The sequence below is a fragment of the Equus caballus genome, chromosome 7 (genome assembly GCF_041296265.1).
Source record: "Equus caballus isolate H_3958 breed thoroughbred chromosome 7, TB-T2T, whole genome shotgun sequence".
In the NCBI taxonomy this organism is placed as follows: domain Eukaryota; kingdom Metazoa; phylum Chordata; class Mammalia; order Perissodactyla; family Equidae; genus Equus; species Equus caballus.
In genome coordinates this window covers 74,648,958-74,661,093 of record NC_091690.1, presented here as the reverse complement: position 1 = coordinate 74,661,093, position 12,136 = coordinate 74,648,958, and the positions used below count along the sequence as shown (strand labels likewise).

Sequence of the window (12,136 nt, the reverse complement as noted above, 5' to 3'; positions counted from 1 at the left end):
CAAGCATCTCTAACAAGCTGTGAATTCTTGGATAGATGGGCCATGTCATTTCATCAATGTGTGCCTACAGCATAGCACAGAAGGAAAGGCAAACAGGAGGGTGAGAGGGAAGGAAGGCCAGTGAAAGAGCAAATTTAAGATCAATGGCCAAAACAAGGCTTTCCTTTGAGTACTCAGCTTCCTAAATCCAAATGAGATTTAAAACGTCCTCTGAGAACCTACCATCTATTTCTGCCCCATCATCCCAAATGTTAGCCATTAGTCTCCTCTACAGTCTGTTCACAAGACTCCAATCAAAGATACTGATATTCCAACGTTCCAAATTAGGTCCATTACCTTGAGCCTGTGAGGAATTCTAATATCTAGCTCTACTCTCCCCTACTCCTAGAATCTTACCTCACATATGATAAAATCAGTCCTCAACTTCAGACCAAGTCTTTTGAAGCAGAAATGGAATCAGTGACTGGTGGAAACTTAGAGAGTTGAAGATTAGACTACAGAAGTGATTATTTTCATGAGTTCTCAGGAGGTCACTTATATTCCATGGCCCCATTGCCCTTGGGTTTGGACTCTACCAACTTGCCCACAGTCCCACATGGGCCAAGTCATTAAGCCTACTTCCTACTACCTTTTTGTCTTGACACCTTGTCCTCTGACAGCTCCCCAGTTATTTGATCTCTATCTTCAAATTTTATGTGTGCATATTTGTGGTTTTCCATACTCTAAGGCTGTCACTCCTAACCTCATATTCCCTCCCGAGAAATCCCTGTGCCTTTTTCAAGAAGTATTACACCTACTTTAATAAACACTCTCCATTACTTAAAACAGGCATCCATTTATTTAATTGGCATCTATTCTTAGAAAATATTTCTCTGTACATTATATCCAGGGTTTTTCAGCTGTACTTGGTAAGAGGAATAGGGAGAAATGAATTTACTCCATCTTGTCTGGAACTGAAAGTCCAATTTTTCTTTTAATTGGGTTGGTTGTTTTTTTATTAAGTTTTGAGAGTTCTTTATGTTTCCTGAATATAACTCCTTTATCAATAATATGCTTTGCAAATGTTTTCCCCAGTCCAGGGCCCATCTTTTTATTCTCTTAACAATATACTTTAAGCAGTAAACATTTTAATTTTGATGAAGTCTTTTTTTTTTGCCTGTGTATTGCTCTAGTAAATGTGTTGAAATTTATCTACTAAATTGCCTTTGAAACTTGACAAAAAACCATTTTTCCATATAAATGTGAACTCTATTCTCTTCTGTTGACTTATTTATCTTTTTTAACCCAATGACACACTGTCTTGATTATTGTAGCTTAATAACGTCTTTAATCAGGTAGTGTTAGTCTTCTAAATTTATTCTTCTTTTTCAAAGTTGTTTTGGCTGTTATGGGTACTTTGTTCTTCCATACAAATTTTTGAATCAGCTTTTCATTTTTAAGAAAAGTCTTATAGGTTGATTGATATTGCATTGAATCTATAGATCATTTGGGGGAGAAATGAGATCCCAACAATCTTGAGTCTTGCCACCTATGAACATAACGTCACTCCATTTACTTACATTTTCTTTAGTTATCTCAGCAACGTTTTACAGTTTTCTTTGTATAAGTCTCATTCTTGATATTGGTATTTTGTGTTTTCTGTTTTTCAGACAAATTTTGTCAGATTTATCTCTAAGTATTTAAAAAGTTTGTGCAAATTTTTGTGTAAATGTATTGTTTAATTTCAATTTCTGATCTTTTTCTAATACAAAAACTACAGTTGTTTTTCGTATATGTATTGATCTTGTATCCTGCAGCCTCACTAAATTTAATTCTTAGTTCTAATATTTTTTCTCCTAAATTCTATCAAATTTTCTACTAGATTTCTACTGTCTATAATTTTCTAATAGATTATCATATCTTTGACAAATAAAGATAATTATAGTTCTTCTTTTCCAGTATGGATGCCTTTTAGTTGTTTCTTGCTTTATTGCTCTGGCTAGAACTTTCAGTGAAATGTTAAAAAGCAGTGAGGGTATCCATGCTTATCTTGTTCTTCATCTCAAGGAAAAAAGTATTCGATCTTAAGCCATTTATTATGATGCTAATTATAATTTTTATTAGATGTCTTTAGTCAGGCTGGAAAAGTTCCCTCCATTTCTAGTCTGCTAAGAGTTTTTAACATGAATCAATGCTAGATCTTTGTCAAATGCTTTTTCTGTGCCAACTGAGAGCTTCATATGATTTTTCTTTATTTTGTCAAAATGGTGAGTTACACTGATTGATTATCAAATGTTAAAAAAAACCTGAATTCCTGGGTTAAACTCCACTTGCTCATGAACATTTTTGTATCAGTTAAATTTGATTTTCTAATATTATGTTTAGAATTTTTGCATCTATGTTCATGAAAGTTATCGATCCATGGTTTTCTTTTCATGCAATATGTCTGTCTCATTTTGGTATCAGAGTTAGGCTGGTTTCGTAGAACGAAGTGAGAATTAGTCCCTCTTCTTCAATTCTCTGGAAGAGTTTGTATAAAATTGGCATTATTTCTCCCATAAATGTTTGGTGGGATGCAGCAGTTAATGGATCTGTGCCTGGAGTCTTCCTTGTAGGTAACATTTTAAGCAAAAGTTCAATTTACTTAATAAATATGGGGCTATGCAGAATATCCATTTCTTCTTGAGTTTTAGTAATTTGTGTTTTTCAAGGAATTTGTCCATTTCATCTAAGTTGTCAAATTTATTGTCATAAAGTTGTTCATAAAAACCCCTTGTTATCCTTTTTTAAATATCTCTAGAATCTGCCGTGATGTCACCTCTCTCACTCCTGGTATTGCCTATTTGTGTCTTCTGTCTACTTTCCCTAATATGTCTGGCTAGATTGAATCTCAAACAGGGATGCTTTGTGCCTTTTGGGGGACATTTGGCAATGTCTAGAGACATTTTTGGTTGTCCTAACTGGGCAGGGTGCAAGGGATACTACTGCCGTCTAGTCAGTAGAAGTGAAAGATGCTACTAAATATCTTACAATATTCAAGGAAGCCCCTCAAACAATTATCCAGCTCAGAAGTCAATAGGGCAAAGAGTGAGAAAACATGAAGTAAAACTTTATTGATTTTATTGATTTCTCAAATAACCAGCTTTTGGTTTCACTCATTTTTCTCTATTATATGATCCCATTTATATGACATGGCCAGACCAGGCAAATCTATAGTGATAGAAAGTAGACTAGTCATTTCTTAGGGCTAGGATTGATAGATGCATAGGGGGTTATATATAGCTGAAAGGAATGAGGTTTATTTTTACGGTAAGGAAAATGTGCCAAAGTTGATTATGGTGATGACTGCACATGTCTGTGAATATGTAGAAATTATTGAATTGTACATTTTAAATAGGTGAATTGTATGCTATGTTAATTATATCTCCACAAAGCTGTTTTTAAAAATAAGAAAACAACAACTGAAAATCTGATTGAAAAATGGTCAGGGGCCAGCCCTGTGGCAGAGTCATTAAGTTCATGCACTCCGCTTTGGCAGCCCAGGGTTTCACCGGTTTGGATCCTGGGCATGAACATGGCACTGCTTATCAGGCCATGCTGAGGCGGCGTCCCACATAGCACAACCAGAGGCACTCACGACTAGAATATACAACTATGTACTGGGGGGTTTTGAGGAGAAGAAGAATAAGAAAAGGGAAAAAAAGATTGGCAACAGATGTTAGCTCAGGTGCCAATCTTTAAAAAAAAAAGTGGGTAAAAGGCAATTCACAAAAAATTATGCAAAATAAACATAAAACATATGACTAGATGTTATGTCTTTATTTTCCTCAAAATGATCTCTCCCCAAATGCTCTCTTATCATTCATTTGTCCAGCTTAAACTTCTTTAAATGGCTGCTGGTCTCCAAAAGGGCAAAAATGAGAGCTGCAATTCCTCTTAAAGCATATGCCCCGAAATTCACACATCACTTTAACCTTATTCTGTTAGTCAAAGAAAGTCATAAGACCATCCAAGACTCAAGAGGATTGTTAATGGACTGCATCTCATGATGTGGGAAAAGGCATGTGTTCAACAGAGGGAAGAATTATTGTTAGCCATTTTTGCGGATAGTGAACTACATTTGACAAACTCAGAATGACAAATTTTCAAAATATTGACAGCATATTCTGCTGGTAAGATTGTGAGGAAAAAGTCATTCTCATCTATTGTTTGAAGTAATAAAAAAATGGTAAGACCTCTATAGAGAGACTCTTTCAACATCTAACAAAACCAAAAATGTATTTATCCTTCACCAAAGTAATTTTACTTCTATAAACTAAACTTGACATTAAACATCTCAAAGTGCAAAGATATGTATATACCAGTTTCTTCATTGTAAGGTAGTATAATTGCAAAATATTGGAAACAACCTAAAAGCCCATACATGAGAGACTATTTGAATAAACTGTGGCATATATACGTAATAGCATAGTATACAAGTGTAAAATAATGAGGAAGATTTCTATGGACACTTATAGAGCATTAAATGAAAAAGAAAAGTGTTAAATAGTACACATTTATCTTCAAATCATTGCCCACTGTTAATGAAGTTGTCACAAATACAATTATCCATAAATCTTTTTCTGTGTTCTATGTTCTTTTTTCATGTAAGCTAGGATCTTGAACTTTTTTAAATTTACGTTTGATTGTTTCCTGGACAGATTGAATACATACAAATGTTAATAAAATACACATTATAAGTACCAGAATTGTTTATGTTTGCACACTAGACTGAAAATAATTAAATGGAAATTTGTTAAATTAGGATACCATTGTGAATTAAATTAAAATTTAAATAATAAATTTCGATTTTGAGAAATTCCTCCATAAATCATTTTTTCAAGAAAAATGATGACTTTACTTCCATAGATGGAAACACAAAATCATAGTGCCCGTGGCAATGTGTAGCTATCAAAAAAATTCGACAAGAAAAAAAGGGGTGATGTCAGCATCATGGCAGAGTGAGTTATTCCTTTTGTCTCTCCCCTATAAGTTACAACCAATCAGACATCCATGGACCAACAGAGGATTCCCTACACAGCACACAGGTTGCATAAGAGATCCATGCATTTTACATCTGAAGGTGGGAGGACTGGACCTTCATGAGGCAACAGAACTAGGGGAGCAGTCCTCTCCCCCTCCCCCAGCAGCCTGATCCAGGATAAGGCACACACACCAGTGAGTGGTCACTTCAGAAGCAGAGGCACCAGGAACTGCAGCTCATGCAACTCTGAGTGATGTGGCAGGAGCAGAAAAAATAGATGTGGCTTGCTCCATGCCCATATCCCAGAGGATCCAGCATGAGCCACCCCACATCCCCCAGCAGTGGCCAGGTCTTTCCAACACTGGAGACAGTTTACAAAACTCAGATTTTCATAGCAGGGGTGGGGAACCCTGACCTGATTTTTCATAACACAGTGGCTCGCACCAGAGACCAGAGGCTGCAGGAGCAAACAGCAGCAACAATTGTTCCCTGTTTGGCTCCTGTACCCTGACCCTGGATGGCGGCAGGTGGAACCTGTGACCAAAAGCTTCAGGAACCACAGCAGAATCAGTGACCCAATTCCCAGTGGTGGCATCTGTGACACCAGCTCCACCAGCAGTAGGAGCTGCATACAAGTCCTCAGGCTCCCAGTAGCAACAGCAACACCTGTGAACTCAGAACCCCTGGCAGCAGTGAGGCCAGCACCTCCAGACAACCCAAGAGCAGCAGCACAGGTGGTGCATGGGGCAGTAGCACTCAAGCCAGTGGAGAGCCTGCAGAGAACCAGTGGGGGAACCTGAGACCCAGGTGACGCTGGAAGCAGCCAAGAATACTCTGACCAGCAAAAATTATCCTTCTGACATGACAGAGAAATAAAAGCTTTCCCAGACAAACAAAAGCTGAGGGAGATCATCACCACTAGACCTGCTTTACAAGGAATGGTGAAAGGAGCCCTCCTACCTGAAACAAAAAGGCAAAGGATAACAAAGCTTTGAGCAAGGACATAAATAGACAGAACCAGAAAATTGCAGCTCTATATCAGACTAGGTTAGTAAATACTTAATTATAACATAAAGAATAAAGGGAAGGAAGCCACAAAAATGACTACAACCACTTCAATTTGGTCACAAACTCACAACACTAAAAAGAATAATTTGGGGCAACAAAAATATAGAAGGGGGAGAGGAAAAGGATGGAACCTGCATAGGTTAGTGGAGATAAGAGGCTAACAGCAAAAGGTCTACCTCATGTATGAGATCTTTTATACAAACCTCATGGTAACCACAAAACAAAAAATCAGTCACAAACCATAAATAAAGAGAAAACAGTAAAGCATCACAGAAAACCATGAAACTGAAATGGAAAACATAAGTACAAGGAAAATGAAACAATACAAATTTAGAACAACTAGAAAACAAGATAAAATGGCAGTATTAAGTCTTCATATATCAATAATCACTCTAAATGTAAATGGATTGAATTCACCAATCAAAAGACACAGAGTGGCCAGATGGATTAAAAAACAAGACCTAACAATATGCTGCCTCCAGGAGACCCCTCTCAGCTGCAAAGACAAACATAGGCTCAGGGTGAAGGGATGGAAGATGACACTCCAGCAAATAACAACCAAAAAAAGTGAGTGTAGCCGTACTTATATTAGACAAAACAGACGTCAAGACAAAAAAGATAACAAGAGACAAAGATGGACTTATATAATGATAAAAGAAACATTCCACCGAGAAGACACAACACTTACTAATATATATGAACCTAACACAGGAGCACCAAAGTATATGAGGCAACTATTAACAGACCTAAAGGGAGAAATTGACAGCAACACAATAATAGTAGGGGACTTTAACACCCCACTTACATCAAAGGACAAATCATCCAGACTGAAAGTAAACAAGGAAACAATGGCCTTAAATGAAATACTAGACTAGATGGACTTTATAGATATATATGGAGGACATTCCATCCAAAAACAGCAGAATACACATCCTTCTCAAGTGCCCATGGAACACTCTCAAAGATAGACCATATGTTGGGAAACAAAGCAAGCCTCAGTAAATTTAAGAAGATTGAAGTCATATGAAGCATCTTTTCTGACCACAGTGCTATGAAACTAGAAATCAAATATAAGAAAAAAACCAGAAAAGTCATAAATATGTGGAGACCAAACAACAAGCTACTGAACAACTACTGGATCAGTAAAGAAATGCAAAGAGAAATCAAAAAATGTCTAAAGAGAACATCTAACCCTCTAAAATCCAAAGAGAAATCAAAAAAATGAAAATGAAAACACAACATACAAAAACTTATGGGATGCAGCAAAACAGTACTAAGAGGTAAGTTTACAGCAATACAGGCCTACTTTAAAAAACAAGAAAAATCTCAAATAAACAATCTTACACTATACTTAAAAGAATTAGAAAAAGAAGAACAAACAAAGTACAAAGTCAGTCGAAGGAAGTAAATCATAAAAAATCAGAGCAGAAAAAAAGACGTAAAAACCAATAGAAAGGATCAATGAAAATAAGAGCTGCTTCTTTGACAAGATAAACAAAATTGACAAGCCCTTAGCCAGATTCACTAAGAAAAAAAGAGAGAAGACTCAAATAAAATCAGAACTGCAAGAGGGGAAATTGCAATAGACAACACAGAAATACAAAGGATTATAAGAGAATACTATGAAAAGCTACTTGCCAACAAATTGGATAACCTAGAAGAAATGGATAAATTCTTAGAAGTATACATCCCCCCGAGACTGAATCAAGAAGAAATGGAGAATCTGAATAGACCAATCACAAGCAAAGAGATTGAAACAGTAATCAAAAGCCTCCCAAAAAACAAAAGTCCAGGCCAGATGGCTTCTCTGGTTAATTCTACCAAATATTCAAAGAAAATTTAATACCTTCCTTCTTAAGAAATTTTCTTCTTCCAAAACTTGACGAAGACAGGATGCTTCCTAACTCATTTTATGAGGCCAACATTGCCCTGATACCAAAACCAGAAAAGGACAACACAAAAAAGGAAAATTACAGGCCAGAATCACTGATGAACATAGATGCAAAAATCCTCAACAAAGTATTAGCTAATAAAATACAACAATACATTAAAAGGATCGTACACCAAGATCAAGCCAGATTTATTCCAGGGATGCAGAGATAGTTCAATATTCACAAATCAATCAATGTGATACACCACATTAACAAAATGAGAAATAAAAATCCAGTGACCATCTCAATAGATGCAGAGAAAGCATTTGACAAGATCCAACATCCATTTATGACAAAAACTCTGAATAAAATTGGTGTAGAAGGAAAGTACTGCAACAGAATAAAGGGCATATATGAAAAACCCACAGCCAACATCATAATCAATGGTGAAAAATTGAAGGCTGTTCTTTGGAGAACAGGAACAAGACAAGGATGCCCACTCTCACCACTCTTATTTAACATAGTACCAGATGTTTTAGCCAGTGCAATTAGGCAAGAAAATGTAATGAATGGGATCCAAATTGGAAAGGAAGAAGTGAAATTCTCACTATTTGCAGATAACATGATTCTATATATATAAAGCCCTAAAGAATTCAACAAAAAAACTATTTGAAATAATTAACAGAAACAGTAAAGTTGCATGGTACAAAATCAACATACAAAAATCAGTTGCATTCCTATACACTAATAATGAACTAACAAAAAGAGAAATCAAGAATACAATCCCACTAACAATCACAACAAAAAGAATAAATACCTAGGAATAAATTTAATCAAGGAGGTGAAAAATCTCTACACTGAAAACAATGACACATTATTGAAAGAAATCAAAGAAGACACAAAGAAATGGAAAGATATTCCATGCTCATGGATTGGAAAAACAAACATAGTTAAAATGTCTATATTACCTAAGGCAATCTACAGATTCAATGCAATCCCTATCAAAGTCCCAGTGACATTCTTCACAGAAATAGAACAAAAAAATCCTAAAATTTATATGGAACAAAAAAAGACCCTGAACTGCCAAAGCAATCTTGAGAAAAAAGAACAAAGTTGGAGGTATCACACTTCCTGAATTCAAAATATACTACAAAGCTACAGTCATCAAAACAGCATGGTACTGGCACAAAAACAGACACACAGATCAGTGATACAGAATTGAGAACCCAGAAATAAAACCACACATCTATGGACAAAGAAGCCAAAAACATACAATAAAGGAAGGAAAGTCTCTTCAATAAACAATGTTGGGAAAACTGGACAGCCACATGCAAAAGAATGGACATAGGCCATTATCTTACATCATGCACAAAAATTAACTCAAAATGGACTTGCATGTAAGACCTGAAACCATAAAACTCCTAGAAGAAAACATAGGCAGTATGTTCTTTGACGTTGGTCTTAGCAGCATCTTTTCAAATACCACGTCTACTCAGGAAAGAGAAACAAAAGAGAAAATAAAGAAATGGGACTACATCAGACTAAAAAGCTTCTTAGTGGGAAAGAAAACCATCAGCATAACGAAAAGACAAAACACCAATGAGAGAAAATATTTGCAAACCATATATTCAACAAGGGGTTAATTTCCAAAATATATAAAGAACTTGTACAACTCAACAACAAAACAATGAACAACCCAATCAAAAAGTGGGCAGAGGATATGAACAGACATTTTTCTAAAGAAGATATACAGATGGCCAACAGACACATGAAAGGTTGTTGAACATCACTAATCATTAGAGAAATGCAAATCAAAACTACAGTGAGATATCACCTTACACCTGTCAAAACAGCTATAAACAAGACAAGAAATAACAAGTGTTGGAGAAGATGTGGAGAAAAGGGAACCCTCATACACTGCTGCAGGGAATGCAAACTAGTGCAGCCACTACGGAAAACAGTATGGAATTTTCTCAAAAAATTAGAAATACCATATGATGCAGCTATGCCACTTTTGGGTATTTATCCAAAGAACATGAAATAAATAATTCAAAAAGATACATGCACCCATATGTTCACTGCAGCATTATTCACAATAGCCAAGACATGGAAGGAACCCACATGCCCATCAAATGATGAATGGATAAGGAAGATGTAGAATACTACTTAGCCATAAAAAAGACAAAATCGTGCCATTTGCAACAACATGGATGGAACTTGAGGGTATTACGCTAAGTGAAATGAGTCTGACAAAGGAAGACAAATACCCTATGATTTAAGTCATATGTGGAAGACAAATAAACAAACACACAGATAAAAACAGATTAGTGGTTACCAGAGGGGAAGGGGCTAGAAGGCCAAAGGGATAAAGGGGCACATATGTATGGTGACAAATAAAAACTAGACTATTGGTGATGAACACAATGCAGTCTACAGAGAAACTGAACTATAGTAATGTACATTGAAATTTACACAATGTTGTTAGCCGATATGACCTCAATAAAATAATTTTTTAAAAAATAGAAGCCCCATAAAAACTGAACCATGAGAACTAACTCCAGTTTTGAAAGTGCTCCCACAGGGCACACTTTTATTGAGAATTAGAGGTTCAGATAATTTAATCACCTGATTGGTCTCATGATTAGATTAGGTTCTCTGGTGGGAGTATGTTGTCAAAAATCCAATCAATCAAGACATCCCAGAAGTATCCTCTCACCCTGAAAAGGTGATTCAAGATAAACCTGGCTTCTGTTCTTTGACACTGCTAATTGGAAGAGCTGTAGCCAGGTGATCATTCCCCTTGCTTCAGAGTTCCTGCAGCCACCAAAGCCCAGATATCTCACTCAAGTCCCAAGTGGCCACCATCATGCCCTCATCCCCACTCAAGGTGGCTGTGGTGTGCATGAGTAACATAAACAGGAGCATGGAAGCCCAGAGCATCCTCAGGAAAAAAGGCTTCAGTGTCTGGTCTTTCGGAGCTGGATCTCAAGTGAGGCTCCCAGGAGACGCACCTAATCTTCCTGTGGTTTACAATTTCTCAACCACATACAAAGAGATGTACAACGACCTCCTCAGAAAAGACAGACAACACTATATCAGGAATGGAATCTTACACATCCTGAGAAGAAATGAGAGAATCAAGCCCCAGCCAGAAAGATTTCAAGAGTGCCTTGAGGCCTTCGATGTCATCTTTACCTGTGGGGAGAGCATCTATGACCGAGTGGTGGAAGATCTGTGTGCCAGAGAGCAGGAGACCTTCCAGCCTGTGCACGTGATCAACGTGGACATCCAAGACACCCTGGAGGATGCCACCCTTGGAGCTCTGCTCATCTGTGAGCTCTGCCAGCGCCTCCAGCATGCAGATGACGTGGAAGACAGTCTGGCTAAGCTGCTCCTTGCAGTGGAGGAGAAAAGAGGAAAGAGCTTTCTTCACATGGTCTTCTTCTACTGAAGAGCTGGGCTGGTTTTGGCTCCTTAGCAGTAAGAATTTGTGTGTGAAGTTTTTGACTAGCCTGTATTTTCTGTGAGAAGTGTCTCTAAAGGCCTTTCCACTAAATGCTGTGTGTTTGATTTTTAGGTGTCCACCAGGAAGAGCTATGAGCGTGAAGAGCATTTTATAGGAAATGAGGACAAGGACTTCTAACAGTCCTGAAAACATTCCAAATGTGGGCGACATTGTTCTAGGTACGTTATTTGGAAGAAGTAATTCAGTGCTCTCATAGTCCTGTAAGGAAGTTACCACCATGACTGCATTATGCAGATGGGCAAACCAAAGCTTATAATGGAGTGTGGCACAAGTGACTTGCTGACGGGTATTCAACAATGCATTGAAGTAAAGGACATTGTATAAGCCATAACTATTTTTTTCAGGCTCCTTTCTGAAGACTCTGGGGAGTATTAGTTTCCTTGCTTGTTTCCAGCTTCTAGAAACCATTCACATTCCTTGGCTCATGGCCCCTTCCTCCATTTTCAAAGTCACTCATGGCGGATTGAGTCTTTCTCATATTACATCATTCTGATCTCCTCTTCTGCCTCCCTTCTGCATATAGAAGGCCTTGGTAATTGCATTGGACCCACCCAGATAATTATTCAGGTTGATCTCCCTATTTTAAGGTCAGTGGATTAGGAAACTTTATTCCATCTGCACACTTTAATTTAAAGTGTACTGCTTGCAATATCTGAGGGTGTTGCCTCT

General features: G+C 37.2%; 1 protein-coding gene across 1 annotated transcript; it reads left to right on the top strand.

Annotated features, from left to right (window-relative positions):
* The first annotated feature begins 10,807 nt into the window (after positions 1-10,807).
* LOC100053374 (RNA polymerase II subunit A C-terminal domain phosphatase SSU72 like protein 3-like) lies at positions 10,808-11,392 on the top strand. Its single transcript, XM_070275041.1, has one exon. It carries the CDS (start codon positions 10,808-10,810, stop codon positions 11,390-11,392), a length of 585 nt encoding a protein of 194 aa, XP_070131142.1.
* The last annotated feature ends 744 nt before the right edge of the window (positions 11,393-12,136 follow it).